The sequence below is a fragment of the Haliotis rubra genome, unplaced genomic scaffold, assembly GCF_003918875.1.
Source record: "Haliotis rubra isolate DU_JTF1 unplaced genomic scaffold, ASM391887v1 Scf218, whole genome shotgun sequence".
Lineage (NCBI taxonomy): Eukaryota > Metazoa > Mollusca > Gastropoda > Lepetellida > Haliotidae > Haliotis > Haliotis rubra.
Window position 1 is genome coordinate 1,023,478 of NW_025766203.1, and position 17,921 is coordinate 1,041,398.

Here is a 17,921-nt window from a genome sequence, read left to right on the forward strand (position 1 = left end):
TTGAAACAGTATGATTTTCGCCCGTAGCAAACGCCAGCCGAAAATTACAATTGGAAAATTGATCGTACTTTTGGCTACTTATTAGATGTACATTGATCATCCAGTCTGTGTGAAGTATCTTCGGTCCACTTGACATCGACAAGACCGATTTAGATACAAGTTACATTTTACCGTCTTCATTTGTGTGTTTAGGTCACTGGTCTTTAGCCAAGAGGGTACAGCACCGCCCCTAGCACATGGAACATATCTGTGGGGCTGCACTATAACACCGACAGAAGTCCCGACAAGTACAGGCAGCCACTGCCCTCTACTGAATCCAAAACAATTACATGCAAAACAATGAAATAGTATGATTTTAGTACAGAAAGCCAGCGCAAAACCGAAATGAAAACTTGATCGCATTTTTGAGTACTTATGCGATACATGGGCCGGCCCATGGGCGAGCGAGTTTCAATCTAAAGTTTTCGCAAAAATTATTTTGCATTTTTTCATCCTTGGCATATATTCATAACAACTGCATGTTTAATTTGGTCAAATCCCTTGTCAGAAAGTGCCCACAGTGCGGAGAGTTTCTGGACTTTTGTGAGTCCAGAATTAAATTGTGACGTGTTAATTATTACATAAAACAAGTTACTGTCGGCATGGACATAAGCTAAATATGAATAAATCAAATAATTAGTGCCATTTTACTGTATCGGACTTGGAAAATAGCTGCAGATATGACTGAAAATAGCTTGTTCCATATAAACACTTCATTTGACTTCATGCATAGAATCAGACAATGTGATCCCACTGCCAATAAACTTGGCCATTAGAACAGAACTAATCTGCAAATTCTTCCCTAATCTGCCTTGCATTATCGGCACTCCTGTTGCTACCCTGTTGAAGTAGTGGTTGGGACCTGCTTCCATTATCCAATGGAAAAACTTCTATTTCGTTGTATTTTTTGTCTTTTGTTGTACACAGAAAGTTGTGTATAGCAATACATGCAAGAACAACCTTTGTACATGTCTCAGGTGTTAATGATAAGCTCCTTTGAAATACTCCAAAGCGGTTCGTCAGTATACCAAAAGCATTTTCTGATACACGTCTGGCTCTGGAAAGTCTGTAATTGAATACTTTCCTTTACACAACTAAGTCCCGGTGGGGATATGTCTTCGTGGTGTTATCTTTTAGTGGAAAGGCATCATCCCCAACAATCACATAGGGAGTATCAAGACATCTTCCAGGCAATGGCTTTGGACCTGGAATTTTCAAGGAGTTACTGTTCAGTGCCTGATACAGTGATGAATTGGCAAATATACCTGTATCACTTGACCTACCATTTGCACCAACATCTACATACACAAATCTATAGTTAGAACAACAAGAGCTAGGAGTACAATGCTAAAAAAGTTGTAGTAGAGTGATCCTGATTTGGCAGGTGATTTTATAGAGATATGCTTTCCATCCAAAGCCCCGATACAGCGTGGAAACTGCAACTTCTCCTAAAATCCCCCTGCGACTTGCAGCCATTCTTCTTCTGACTGTGGCACCTGAAATCAAGTTGAGATATTTTAAATATATATTTTTTCGAAATAATACCATATACTTACACTACCAATTTTATCTGACAGGAAACCAACATACTGTCAACTGAGCAGGATGGACCCAGTCAAGTGGAACATGTGGAACCAGACAATGCGCAGGCTGATACCATGGATTGTACTCCACCACCCCCATCTAAAAGAAAACGGCAGGACAGTGTTCCCCTCCACGTTTTGGCTACTCTTAAGTCAATTGAAAACAGAAAATCACAAAGTGAAAATAATGAGAACTATGTTTTGCCAAATATTTGGCATCAGATATGGCCCGAGTTTCCAAACTAAGTAAAAGGAATGAATTAAAAATTAAAATACAACAACTTACTTTTGAGTATCAAAATGAAGAATAAGATTTTATATGTATTCTGCACATGCCATCTGTCCTTAATGTTATCTTTTAAAACCAAACATAACTTGATAAGATAACTCTTTGAGATAATTATATGAAGCTTGACTTGAAATCCTAATATATGCACAGAAGAATATGTATTTCAGGTCAGCTGCAAAGCTTATTCCCAAGAAATTTGTCAGCCAGTTTAGATAATAAATAATAATTCATATTATTAAGTACTTCAGTGCGAGTGGTGTTCAAATTTCATTGGGAGTGTTAGGTTTGTTACAGTAATTTATGTAGATTTTTGCACCAAGTGAAGCAAACCCATTCATTACAAAGCCCTACCGGTGAAAAGCTTAAGTTATATGATATTATGTTTTACACAAGAGTGCTTTGAGATGATGAGTATAAATATTATTGTTTCGATAAATCACATGGGATTTATTGGTTTTCCTCATAATGCTTGGACATCTGAAGAAAAAAACTCATGGCGTCATAATAACAATGTTTACACATAATTACAAAAGTTAAACCTATAAGTAAATAGGCATTGTGTTTCATTACAGCTTATTGATTAATTTAGTCATCTTTTAAACATGGGAAAAAATATCAAGGCCTTCTTGAGAGTTTCATAAATTGCCACACACACTTGAGGGACGAAATTGCAAATTGTGTTCTTTGGTACCCGATACAAGAATTCTATAGATTTGTAACTGTCACCTAAATAAAAAAAACACAGATGATTCATTCTGTACATGTGTAGTCTAATTACCTAGCTGTATCTTATAAAATTCAAACATTTACAATTTATCCATTTATTACTGTTATTAATGTTAAATTAATATATAACAAATAAAAGTTGATTTTATGGGCGCTTTGTTCCATTTACTAAAACGAATAATAGGGATTTATAGTATGTATAATTGTCTTGGCAATAAATGGAACAAGTTGTTATTAAATTCAGGTTTGAAATAGTTTACAAATTCTGTTAAAGCAAACTTACTTCACTACTAATATTGTCAAATATTTAAAACATTTTGAATAATCAAAAAGTTATTGAGCGTATGTGGTACACCTTCGGGAGCCTCACTCAACTCTAAAGTGACAAAACTTTTTGTGTCCTCAGCTTCAAGTTCCCTTATTAAAGCTTTATAAGCTCCTAGATCACTTCGTCTTGCAATCCAGGGACGGACCAAGCACGAACGATCGGCTTTGCCATGGTTAAAATCAACGAACATTGCGACAACCGCCGCTTCCAGTACAACGTCTCACTATCGCTGTTGACCGTATGCTACAGTGCGTTGCTAAGCAACATGTAAAACGAGATCTCACGATACCGAAAATTGTATACAACTTGGCCTCTGTGTGAACGCATGTTGCATGCAACTCAAGACGTGCAACTTTTTGTATGCAACATGTTGTAACAAACGAGTTGAACGGATCTTAACTGACCATGTATGTTTTTTTCTGTAGCACCTCCAAGGTATAACATTTAAACCTTGATACTTGTGTTGTATCTATTACCGAAACTGATATGCCATTATCGTAGAAATTCCTGAAAATCAACTGTTTCTGAAACCCAACATTCGGTCAGTGTCTGAGATGTTAGTCATAAGTAGAACTAGACGCTACAGCCATGACCCAACTAGTACTTGAAGATGTGTGTCGCAATAAGACTGCATTCTCCAGGCCTAAAGATATCAATGACTTATATGTGTGGGTCATAAAACAGGCAATATATCTGATGAAGTTTTTCAAATCATGTGAAGCACAAGGAAGAAGCCAGAATTGAAAAGAAATTTGACAAACAGACAGCAAGCAAAGGTGAAGTTCTCACTATTGATCTACAAGACGTGTTGGCGGTAAAATCACTAAATGGCAATGCATTGTAGCATAATACCAAGCTGGCCTCTCTCAACTTTAACACCTTTGCTCTTGTTTCACATCAAGTCATGTGCATCTTCTGGCATGAAGGTTACAAGGAGCTGATTGCTCCTGTGTTTTCCTCCTGCATCACATACTACATCAAACGAATAGCTTTTCCAGTTGGCACAGTCATACAATTGATTGACGGCTATGCATATCAAAATAGAAATGCAACTCATCCAATGCATTATTGAACCAAGCATCTGAGAAGCAGGTGGCTATCGCCCAGAAGTAGATTCAAAAGATCACACTCATATGGAGAGCGACTCAATTCATAATGACACCGAGAGGGCTATGCGGCACAGATCTACCTGTACCCCAGCTGGTTACGTGGCTGTTATTAAAAATGCTGGTGACAGCAAACTCTGTGAAGTCAAATGTCTTATGTATGACTTCGTCAAGACCCCTATCTTTATTTCACTTACACTTCTATCAGACCCGGTAACAAAGGTGGAGATCCACAATTCACTGTCATCAAACACTCAGCCCAAGGCTTGATTTTGCTCATGCCAAGCATGAGAAACCAATCACGAAGGTGTTGTACAACCACTGAACCACAAGGATGCAAAGTACAATCATCTTCAGGAACTCAAATTTGTTTTGTTATCCGATAAGCATCTGTTCTATAATGCTGCTCTGCCGACTCTTGAAAAATAACATTCTTTCACAAATCACAAAACTGTAAGAGCGAGACACAGACAGTTTGGTTGAAGTAGTATCAGACTGGATGCTCTTAAGCTGATATTGCAATATGTTCATTATTCGTTTAAAGCATTGCATTGAAGATTCAATAATAAATTGTTTCAATGTAATGTAGTTTCTCACCCTTTCACGCACGCGCACACTCACACACACACACACGATTGTCACATTTGTAACTGTAGATACGACCACACGGTATATAATTTAATGAATTAAGCAAAGTAAACTGATCACATGCATCAGCACCATTGATTTGAAGTTTATAAAGTGCACTTTCCCTGGCACATCTGTGAAATACGATCATCTCTATCAATGATACAAAGCTTTCGTTGGGAATCTGAGGACTCAAGCTAGTTGTAGTAATGTCAGGGGATATTGTCATGTCATTTCATTAGTTTACTAGTAGCATGTCACTGAATAATTATATAATGGGCATAAGTGAACTAAACCTTTCACAGATGAGTGAGTACAATGCTAAGGTGGGACTTTTGTCTTCTATCCCCTTGGGGAAGACCGTTCGTGCAGTACGTCTACAGACACTCGAACCACATTTGCAGATCGACACAGTGTTGAGAAGGCAGCACTGTCATTTTACAGTTGTCGTTACAGGTTCAGTGCAGCAGTAGATGCCATGAGATACACAATGGTGTTGCGATGGAACCTCTTTTCGATGGTGCTTGCCTTTGAGGTTCACGGTACGTATCTAGAGAAAAACCTTTCAAGAGTTTGCACAATATTGTTTCATGCATGTTTCCAATTTCAAGATGCTGAAGTTAGTAGTTTTACGTGATATATTACGCTGTTTATACTTGGAAACTATCCTAACTTAATGCACTGAAGTAGCATAGTATCATATAATTAACACACAGATAATAAGGTTTCTTAATGAACAATTGAAATTGTTCTTTGAAGATTGTTTCTTGAGTTCAATCGAAATAAGAGATCAAAATAACCTCTTTGTCGAATGTTGATATGGTTATTTTGATATTATGTTCGGCCAAACCGCTTATTAAACCTTGTATATTTGGTTTGTTGTTTCACGCCGCACACAGCTATATTTCAGCTATATGGCGGCGGTCTGTAAAGAACCGAGTCTGGACCAGACAATCCTGTGAACAACGGGATACGATGACATGTGTCAACCAAGTCAGCGAGCCTGACAACCGGATCCCATTAGTCTCCTCATACGACAAGCATGGGTTGCTTAAGGCCAATTCTACGGGTCTTTACGGGTCTACATTTACTAAAGGGTCCACACGCATAGAACGTGCGATCATTTGAATACATATTCTTCATTGTTCAGTCTCAAATGAAGACCAGTTCTAACCCTGGTCTTCTTGGGTTATTAAACCTTGTATATGATAGTGATGCTACAAACTCTGGTACAGATGACACAGTTGTCAGTGACGCCATCAAATCTCTGTGTGCAGGGATCCGTCCCTTTTTAACGCCGTCCTCAGTACGGATCCCAGTTCGACCCTGTTTGGCCTAGGACTGATACACCCTTACAAGGAAGGAACTTCTCAAGTCGGCAGAATATCATATACTAAATCACTTTATTGGGGTTGAAGTATCGTAAAAAGATTGTCCCCTTATGATTGCATAATAGTATTATAGTACATTGCAGACAACCGGAATTGTATTGCTTCAGTTGTATTGTTTTAATGTCTGGCTAGCATTGTTTATAACTACCACTCACTGAAGTGATGGTTTAAATCCTGCTGGGGATTCATGCAGGTAGCTGAAGTACTGTAAGTCCCCATGAACCCCAATAAGGTGGCCTAGCTTTGGTTGTTGGTGGTCCATAGCCCGTGTTTTAATTTTAATATATGTCATATCGAGTTGCATTTTTAGAATTGGAAATGATTAGTTTTTATAATTGCATTCCGTGATACGTTGCTAAAGTTTTACTGTCCTTCGTGACAGATATTTATCATATATACTAACTTTGTTCTCGTCACTATATGGCTGACATATTGCCGGTGTGACGTTAACTTTTCACTCACTCACTCACTCCCTCATATACTAAATGACATAACTATTACATAGTTCTCTGCCACTCCACACATTCGTAAACCATGGTTTAGTAATGAATGCAAACAGGTAAGAGGGTGCAGGAAGAAAGAGGAAAAATATTACATACTACAGTCCGTTATTTGGATAATTTAATCAAAATATGCGTCAGTCTTGGAGGAACTTGGTTTCCAACATTAATTCGCGTACACCCATGTCAAAGGTGTGGAACATCCTACAAAGGATTAAAGACAAAGGTTCAATATCTGCTGTTCACCATCTGGAGGATAATTTATTAACTGATAAAGCCGATAAGGAACAAACTTTAGGGATGAACAACTTCTTTATTTGGAGGATGCGACGTTTCGATACAGATTCTTGTATCGTTCAGGAAGATGCGACGTTTCGATACAGATCCTTGTTTCGTTCACACAACGATACAAGAATCTGTATCGAAACGTCGCATCTTCCGAATAAAGAAGTTGTTCATCCCTAAAGTTTGTTCCTTATCTGATTCACCGACTTCTAAACATGCCACTCAAAGAAGTTAACTGATAAAGCCGACATTACCAATACATTTGGTGAAACTGTCGCCACTCATCTGAGTGAGTGAAGCTTTACGCTCCTTTTAGCAATACTCCAGCAATATCAGGGCGGGGGACACCAGAAATGGGTTCTGTAGATAGATGTATTTTAATGATATGTATTTTAGATTGTCAGTGGCTGTACAGTAAAAGGGGGTTAAAGCATTGTAAAAATATTTTCCTCCTGAGAGGATACGTAAGTCCCAAAACATTCAAAGTAAATTTAAACCTACTACCATTTTAATCGTAGAATATATGTTCGTTTAATTTGTGGCTAGATTCTCTAAAATTGCTAATAAATGTACTGTAAGTCCCCATGGTCCCTAGTATGGTGATCTACCTTCAGTTGTTGGCAATATTTAGCCTGTTTTTACCTTGTGGTGTCATCTATAGATTAAACTGTTTAAGATCTAATTACTAGTTTTAAATTCGAGTCTGTGATAATCTAGTTAATTTATTGCCCTTCGTTGACAGATTTTTACAATTTACCATTAATTACTATGTATAAAATTAATTGTTCTCGTCTCGATATGGCTGAAATATTGCCGATGTGACGATAAATTTTAACTCACTCACTCACCAAAATGGTCTTCACACATTGTACCCATGTGGGGAATCGAACCCGGGTCTTCGGCGTGACGAGAGAAAGCTTTAACCACTAGGCTACCCCAACGTCCCGCCAAGCATCTGAAGAACAGTGACAATCTATCAATTGAGATATCTGACATTGCCAATAAACATGGCGAATCTCTTACCAAATGCTCTTCATCTTCAAATTATATAATTCCTCACTTTTAAAATTATCAGAAACATCATGACAAGAAATGAATCAATTTTAACTCAGACAATGCGAAGATCATAATGAATTATTTTCATTACATGAGCTGCACCTTGCCACTGAGCAAGGTCTTGATAACTCAAATGGGGCTGATAATATTTACTATCAGCTCTTGAAGCATTTGCCTTACACGTGTCTTGAAATCATTTTTTAAGTATTTGATAATTGTGGATTTGACGGATTTGTTCACCTCCGTGGCATAATACCATCGTAGTTGCTATACCGAAGCCTGGCCGGGATCATGCGGATCGATCAAATTCAGACCCATATCTTTAATTATTTGTGTCTGTAAAACCATGGAACGAATGGTAAATAATATGAAATCCAGATACCAATAACTTAATTACAGGTCCCTAACAAGCGCCGGGTACGTCTTTTATGAATGTATTCTCCCTTTACCCCAAAATATATTTATTAAGGAATGGTCCCTTAAGCCATAAGTTTCTATTCTCCACATCTCCCAGTATGCGCAATAAGCGCCGGGTGTCCAATAAGCGCCGGGCCTCTAATAGGCCCTCGGTCTGGAAGTTCGGTGAAACAAGAGGAAATACGGTGGTCTCAATTTTCTTTGATCTTAAGAAAACAAAGGATACTAATTGGAAGCACGGCCTTTCAAAGGGTTTACATGATTTGAGTTTGCGAGGTAGTTTACCTCTCTATATATAACAGTTTTTAACAGACAGGCAATTTCAAGTCCGAATGGGGTCAACCCTGTCTGATCATTATACTCAGGATCAGGGTGTTCCGCAAGGCAGTATTTTGCCTCTTACTTTATTTAGTATTAAAGTCGTTCAAAAGTTTGAACTAATTAAGTAGATGGATCACTTTTCTGGAGAATTTAAAACTTGTTTTAGTCACGATATGGTTGAAATATTGCCGATGTGACTGTAAATCTTAACTCACGTACTAACTTTTATGGATATTATACTTTCTTGTGATAAAAATATGCATACAATAAAGAGCCAGTTTTTGCAAATCTGTGTCAACCAAATTTACAAATGGTCAATGGAAAATGGATTTAAATTTTTAAAATCCAAAACAAATTTCTGTAGTAAATATAAGGACCCTGAACTATTTCGAAATATCACACCCATGAAGGCTGCAAAGGAGGCCAAGTTCTCAGGACTTCTTTGTGACTCTCAGCACACATTAAATACGTTAAAGCTAAATGAGTGAAGGCACCTGATATGTTGATAGCCATTCCCAATCCAAAGTTGGGAGAGGATCCGGTTACTCTCCTACACTTATATAGATCACTGGTTGGCTGAAAACGGCTCCATCGTATGTGGTAGAGCCTGCAGAAGCAATGATGCGGCTGACATAGTCCCAATATAACCTAAAAGTCCAGATTACGTTTTCTTGGTTTTGTCAGTACCGTAGGCATTCTTCTGTGGTTCACTGAAGATTTTGGTCTTCTGCAACCCATGCTTGTCGTAAGACGACTAACGGGATCAGAACTGGTGGTCAGGCTCGCTGACTTGGTTGACATACATACATACATACAAACATTTGTAAAGCGCTAGTATCCAGCGTAAGCTGCTCAAAAGCGCTAGCGTCTGAGATAATTGAAAAGGGTCACTGAAATGTCATATTGAGGAAGAAAGTTTTGAGCTTAGATTTTGGTTGACACACATCATCGTATCCAAACTGCGTAGATCAATGCTCATGATGTTGATCACTTGATTGTCTGTTCCAGACTCGATTATTTACAGACCGCTGTCGTAAAGCTGGAATATTGCTGAGTGCGGCGTTAAATAACAACCAAACCAAACTAAAGTGGCAAGGTGTGACACTTGCATCATTTCAAATAGTAATGGCGTCGAGCCGGTGGGGAAGCCCAGTTGTTAAAGCGTTCGCTCGTTACTTCGAAGACCCTCGTAAGATTCCCCATATGGGTACAATGTGTGAAGTCCATTTCTTTTGTAAACCGCCGTGGTATTGCTGAAATATTGCTAAAAGGGGCGTAAAACCATACTCACTCACTCGAAGTGGCGTCACTCACTCACTCACTCCTCTATCACTAATAGGTTGGCCTCTGGAGCTGACGCTTGCAGCAAATTCGTCACTGCTCACTAATTTGACCAGTTATGGAGTTGACATCAGTCGCTGCCGCAGCATCAAGTTCCAAGTGAAGGCATGCGAAGACCACGGATTTACTATAACTAATTCATCGGGAAGTGGGCTTATGGATGTAACAATCGGCGGATGGTCTAACACGCGCTCCTACCTGGAAGGAATTGGAGCTAGCGCCTTTCCCTCAACAGACGGCATTCTGTCCTGTGACGAATACAGGTAAGAAAACCTCGACCTTTATTGATTTGGTTGGTTGGTTTGTTGTTTAACGCAGCACTCAACAATATTCCAGATATAAAGCCGCGGTCTGTAAATAATTGAATCTGGACCAGACAATCCAGTGATCAACAGCATGGGCATCGATCTACGCAATTGGGATACGATGACATGTGTCAACCCGGTCTGCGAGCCTGGCCATCCAATCCCGTTAGTCGCCTCTTACGACAAGCATATTTTGATTAAGACCAAATATATCCCTGGTCTTTACGGGTCTACATTTGCTAAAGGGTCCACACGCATAGAACGTACGATCATTTGAATACATATTCTTCATTGTTCAGTGGGGCGGTTTGGGTAGGCTAGTGGTTAAGGCATTTGCTCGACACGCCGCAGACCCGGGTTCGATTCCCCACAGGAGTACAATGTGTGAAGCCCATTTCTGGTGTCCCCCGCCGTGATATTCCTGGAATAGTGCTAAAAGCGGCGTAAAACTAAAACTCACTCTCTCATAGTTCAATACTTTATGATTTGTGATTTATGTTGACATTAAAAGCTCCGGCCTTGGCCAGAAGATCACACAAGCGCGTTTACTTATTTAGGTACTGGCGAAGAACAAGATGACATTGTTTTAGTTATGTTGCCTGCGTGTAAAGGTAAAAATCGTGATGTACAAAATCAATTTCATTACGTCAAAAAACACTGATCAACATCCTCGAACACGTACATTTTATTAACTCTTTTGTATTTATTTGTATCTTTCTGCGTTGTCCGTGGCGTAGTGGTTAGAGCGTCCGACGGGAGAGCGGAATGTCGCGGGTTCGATACCCGACCGCGTCATACCAAAAGACGTTAAACTATGGTACTTGTTGGTCCCTGCCTGGCGCTCGCATTAATGGGAACAACAAGGACTGGTCGGCTCGGAGTCAGTATACTGTGTCTGAGAGGTGTATTCATGCTTCACTGCGGCATGGTTTCTCAGTGGGCTAGCACTATAAAAGCAGCCGCACATACACATACACAAGCATGCACGTCGTCATATGAGTGAAATATTCTCAAGCACGACGTTAAACCCAATTTCACCTCACCTCACCTCACCTCCTAAGTATAGCAAAATCGTGGAGTGATATTCTCATTTTACAGAAAGTTCTTCTCAGGTCTCTATCCTTTAGCGATGTTAAATACATTCCCGGTTGTAGAAGGGATAACTTCACTTGTTTATAGTTCTCAAGAAAAGATGACTTTTTGATTGAATAATGCCAGTCTTGTAAGTATATATCAATTAGGCGCTGCTTGAAAATGTAAAGAAACTGTTTCGGATCACCAACATCTTGAGCCAGCCGAACATAGGAATATCCAGTGACAAACAATAAACTTCGTACATTAGACGCTCAGGTATGTCTTCCATCCTCGTCCAATTGTTTCAACAATAAATAACATTTGTGTGGATATCTCCGTGTGTCTTGTCTTAGAAGACGAAGCCAATATTTAATTACTTTACACTGGCCACAAACATGCATGGTGTAACGCCCAGTTTCTCCAAGAATCGCGTTATTTGCCGCAAATTTCCTAACTCCTAAACATCTCTTGAAGTATATAGATGTATATATATAGATGTGTGTGCACATGGATATATCAATAAACTTGGCATACATGTACATCTAAAAAACTCAGCAGTAAGGCTTGCACGATATACGTCCTTTTCGTTGGAGGGGCGGTGAGATGGTTAAACTAGGCTAAGGCGTTTGCTCGTCACGCGGGGTTCGATTCGATGGGTACAATGTGTGAAGCCTATTTCTGGTGTCTCCCGCCGTGATATTGCTGAAATATTGCTAAAAGCGGCGTAAAACTAAACTCACTCACCTTTTCTTTGGACAAGAGGCATGAACTACACATTTTGACTTGCAAACTTTTTTCCACGTGATTCTTTAACCCATTTATGCATATCGTCCCTTTTGGGGGACGGGTACTTCAAAAAGATTTCTCTCCTATTGTTGAAGATAGAAACTTGCAGTATAGACGTGAATGAAGCTGAGTAAATTGTTTTCCGTTTGAACCATTTATTATTTCTAGAGTTTAAGTTCTTTAAGCATGGCCACTTCCAGTGGAAAGGCAGGTCCTCTAGACTTTCAGCGAAGTATGAAGTAAGATGATTTTTTATTGGTTCCTATTTTAACTATGTAAGTTCATTAGAATGTGTTTAAAACTTTCGTTGTTTAAATAGAAAAATAAAATGGAAATGGTTTGCATTTTTTCGACACTCAATTTACCGCTAAAGTACCGTCCCAAAAATAGGACAATATGCAGATAAGTGAACTTAAATTAGGTAATATATTAGGCTTAGGTGGAGGAGATCAACTTCTTAAATCTTAAAATTGACTATGATGTTTAGTTCATCAGAAAACATTTTATGGGATCAAGAATGCCCATGAAATGTTCCGGTTTCAATTTGTTAATACACATAGTTTCATATAAAAGCCAGTTTGGTTTTATTCCATGAAAGCTTTCAAATGAAAAGAGTCAAAAGACTAGTGGTTAAAGCGTTCGTTCGTCAAGCCGAAGATCCGGGTTCGATTCCCCACATCGGTACAATGCATGAAGCCCGCCGTGATTATTGCTGGAATATTGCTTAAAGCGGCTTAAAACTAAACTCACTCACTCACTCCACAAATGATGCCTTGCGTGTTGTCGGATTTTGAAATCCTAACTCGCTGATAAATCTTTTTGAAACAATTAGAATCTGTAGTTATGTGGCGTCCATAGTATTGTGGACCCATTACGATCCGGGCTAGAACTGGTGTTCAGCAACCCATGCTTGTCGTTAGAGGCGACTAACGGGATCGGGTGGTCAGGCTCGCAGACTTATATATCACGCGCGTCATCGCATCCCAATTGCGTAGATCAATACATATGATGATCACTGGTTTGTCTTGTCCAGACACGATTATTTATAGCTGGAATTTTGTTGATTGCATCGTTAAATAACAAACAAATTAAACAAATATTAGAAATATAATATTATCATATTATTGTGATGGACTGCGCGAGAGTTTGGTATAAGCTTCTCTGGAACGATTTTCAGTTATCTCACCGACCGTAATTTCAACGTGTATAGCCCACCCAAACACAGTGAACTCCAAGCACTCCAGTTTTCTCCCTTTAATTGCGAGTGTCAGCCTGGGTAACAACAAGTACCACCTTATGCCCATAAATTCTAATTTTACGTACCTGGAACTGAACCACCGAATTCTCCCGAAGCCTGGAAAATGCCTATTACAGAAGGTTAACATTTTGAAAGATTCTTATCCACCTGACATGTAATACGGAGGGATATAGTCGACGCCTCGTCTGTCTGTCCGTCCGTAATCATTTTGTTTCCGAAGCAGAACTGAAAAACCGTTCAATATCTTTCATCATAAAATTGGTAGATATATCAAACAGAACCTAACGTGGTGCCTTTTGCTGTTTACAGATTTTTGTCATTTTTATTTTTCTTGATTTCCAAACGATTTGGACTTTAAGTAACTCTCAGATGTTTAAATTTGTTCTTTCAAATTTGTGGGGGCCGAGGAGATTTGTCATCTTTTGATGACTCATGTTGTAAATTGTTTTTTCGAAAGCATATCCTCTGACTGCATCCCCCATATTGTTGCAGATCGTTTTGGATTGACTGGAATGATCAAAACTTTGCCTTAGGGAAGGGCGAAGTTGTGGGAGAAGAAAAAGTGGCGGAAGTGCAATTCCCCCAATCCGAGGAAGCAGCACACATGTTTCTCAAACGAGTTAATGGCACTCTACCATCAAATCGCATAGGTAGCTAAAAATGGGGGGAAATGGGGATAGTCAAGTTGTCAAAACTTTCGTTCGTCACGCTGATGACCCAAGTTCGATTCCCCACAAGGGTACAATGTGTGAAGCCCATTCTTTGAGTTCACCGACGTGATATTGCTGAAAGCAGCCTAAAAAAGTAACCTCACTCACTATAAAGGCTTTGCATTCAGTGTTTCTACACTGATGTGGCATCTTTTGACGAAATATCTTTAATACTGAATTACACCATGGACTATTCTGTGTAACTTCAACTTTGAAGATAGATTCCGCCTATACAACTGTTATAAAGTATATTTCTATATCAGTCCCGATTAATGTAGGTTTCGCTTATCCACCTGTTGTAAACAATACTTCCATATAACACCAATTAAGTCTTGCTTAAACTTTGATGATAGATTCCGCCTATACAACTGTTATAAAGTATATTTCTATATCAGTCCCGATTAATGTAGGTTTCGCTTATCCACCTGTTGTAAACAATACTTCCATATAACACCAATTAAGTCTTCCTTAAACTTTGAATATAGATTCAGCTTATACAACTGTTATAAAGTATATTTCCATATCAGTCCCGATTAATGTAGGTTTCGCTTATCCACCTGTTGTAAACAATACTTCCATATAACCCCAATCAAGTCATGCTTAAACTTTGAATATAGATTCCGCTTATACAACTGTTATAAAGTATATTTCTATATCAGTCCCGATTAATGTAGGTTTCGCTTATCCAACTGTTGTAAACAATACTTCCATATAACACCAATCAAGTCATGCTTAAACTTTGATGATAGATTCCGCCTATACAACTGTTGTTTCTATATCAAGATTAATGTAGGTTTATCCAACTTTCTATATCAGTCCCGATTAATGTAAGGTTCCGCTTATACAACTGTTATAAAGTATATTTCTATATCAGTCCTGTTGTATCCAACAATACTTCCATATAACACAAATCAAGTCTTGCTTAAACTTTGATGATAGATTCCGCTTATACAACTGTTACATGTATAAACTAAATTTCACTACAAAGTCCCGTACAAAACTATTCCCGAGTGGCATTTGATTTTGAATGTAGGTTTCGCTTGCCCCCCTAACCATTGGACTTCATTATTTATGTGCACACACCCTTCTTCAAAATCCTGGTAACGCCCCTGCATATAGCACTAACCTTGTGTAGTTTAAGTTTTGAATGTATGTTAAGCCTAACATGTTCCACTTGTCATATAAAACACATTCACATTTGTAGGGGAGATGTTCAGAAGTCAATTTGAGCTGGTCACAGGAAGAGGCAGGTTCAGCGACGGGCTTATCGAGGAGAAAGCGACCACTTTTGTCGACTGTATTGATCTGTGCACAGACCACCGCCACTGTGGCATGTTCAGTTACAACTCAGAACTAACCCTCTGTGTCGTGTTTGACAGGATGGCGTCATCATTCAGCATGACGTCCGAAAATGGTTGGAAGTCGTGGAAAATGCGGTATTGCAATATGTAACCATTAGGGCTGACTATCGAAATAGAGATCGATAATCGTCAACCTAATATTGATTGATTATCGATAAATATCGAAGATATAACTTTGAGCAAAACTATCAAAAATGTCTGAAAGAAACGAATTAATATGTTTCACATCACTGGTGAATGGTGACATGTCTGTGCATGGATTATTAGCAAAAACAGCCACCTGAAAATAATTTAGAAGCAGACCATCAATAAAGTCCTAAAATTGTACATTGTGAGAAACGTTTTACAAACCATTCTATCACAAAAGTTACTGTACGATACCGATAACAATTTCCATATCGTTAATTATTTTTTCCTACCGATGATATTCTGATTATCAACCATTTTATTCAGCCCTAGTAATGATACTATTAGACTAATTATTATCTGCACATGAAAGTAAACTACGAACAACATCCACTTAAATGTTTGTTATAACGTTTTACTGAAGTGTGTTTTCTTTCGATCAAAGCTGAAATTTCGATTGATAACTACATCAATGTTTGGATATTTGGTAGCAGGTGAAATCGCAAACACTTATAAACACTCAATCAAAGAACACCAAACCTCTGTGAAGAACAGAGACTATAATGTTTAGAACACCATGGGCCCCTGTATGGTGATCTACCTTCAGGTGTTGGCGGCCTATAGCCTGTTTTTCTTTTATATTATGTATTGTATGAATAGTTATATTAGTTATAACTTTACATGCTAGTTTTAATTCCAACTATGATGATCTAATTGTTTTGACTGCCTCCGTGGCGTAGTGGTTAGAGCGTCCGCCCGGAGATCCCCGACCGCGTCGTACCAAAAGACGTTTAAATATGGTACTTGTTGGTCCCTGCCTGGCGTTCGGCATTAATGGGTACAACAAGGACTGGTCGGCTCGGAGTCAGTATAATGTGTCTGAGTGGGGTATTCATGCTTCACTGCGGCGTGGTATCTCAGTGGGCTAGCACTATAAAACCAGCTTAAGTCTTGGCTAGTACAAGCAGCCGCACCTACACATACACACGCATGCACGTCGTCATATAAGGGAAATATTCTCCAGCACGACGTTCAACCCAATTTCACCTCACCTCACCTGTTTTTCTTTTATATTATGTATTGTATGAATAGTTATAACTTTACATGCTAGTTTTAATTCTAACTGTAATGGTCTAATTGTTTTATTGTCCTTTGATGACAGGTTTTATAGGATACACGTATTTCTTATTAATGTCAAATGTGTACTCGACACGATATGGTCGAAATATTGTCGATGGGACGTTAAGCATTAACCCGCTCACCCACCCCATGCAGGTAGCATGGTCCCTAGTATGGTGATCTACCTTCAGTTGTTGGCGATCTATAGCCCGATTTTATATTGTGTTGTTTTGAAATGATTTAACATTGTACACTGAACTCAAACTAGTTTTAATCGAATTGTGATATTCTAGTCGTTATACTGTCCTTCGCTGGCAGGTTTTTAACTAAGTATACATATGTTTATTCTGAGTACATAACTTTTTGTCGTCACAATATGGCTGTAATATTGCCGATGTGACGTTAAATATTAACTCACTCACTCACTGTAAGTCGCCATGCACTCTCAATCCTAATAATCTCGCGTATATTACATCACTCACACACTCACACACACACACACACACACATATCTCTCCACGGTTAAGTCTATTAATTGCATTAGTTCTCATTTAATTATTTGCTTTTTTAAAAGAAAATGAAATTAATTGATAATGTTATATGTTTTTAAAATATATGGGTCGGAATTGATGACAAATTTAGATTGGCTGTGGCAATACCCTTGATGGGAGATGAAATACTATAAAACTATTGTCCTCCTTTGTGGTTATATAAGCCCGCATCATTCACAGAATATTCTATTCTATCGCATCTTTTTACGCGCAGTATGTTTATGTAGTTTTTGATATGTGGCTAACACTGTCTACAATTGCTAGCAGCTGCAGGGATGGTATAAATCCTTCTTGTCATCCGTGCAGGAAGCAGATGTATTGTTAGTCCCAACAGTCCCTGGTATGGTGGATCGCCTCCGTGGTGTAGTGGTTAGAGCGTCCGCCTGGAGAGCGGAAGGTCGCGGGTTCGATCCCCGACCGCGTCGTACCAAAAGACGTTAAAATATGGTACTTGTTGGTCCCTGCCTGGGGTTCGGCATTAATCGGTACAACAAGGACTGGTCGGCTCGGAGTCAGTATAATGTGTCTGAGTGGGGGTATTCATGCTTCACTGCGGCATGGTATCTCAGTGGGCTAGCACTATAAAACCAGCTTAAGTCTTGGCTAGTTCAAGCAGCATATG

The 17,921-nt window shown here is 38.9% G+C and overlaps 1 protein-coding gene across 1 annotated transcript; it reads left to right on the forward strand.

Annotated features, from left to right (window-relative positions):
• The first annotated feature begins 5,065 nt into the window (after window positions 1-5,065).
• LOC124277078 lies at window positions 5,066-15,659 on the forward strand. The gene is made up of 4 exons (XM_046712725.1): window positions 5,066-5,240; window positions 10,008-10,272; window positions 13,925-14,082; window positions 15,347-15,659. The coding sequence occupies exons 1-4, from the start codon at window positions 5,177-5,179 to the stop codon at window positions 15,592-15,594; spliced, it is 735 nt and encodes a 244-aa protein (XP_046568681.1). The 5' UTR covers window positions 5,066-5,176; the 3' UTR covers window positions 15,595-15,659.
• Window positions 15,660-17,921: the final 2,262 nt, after the last annotated feature.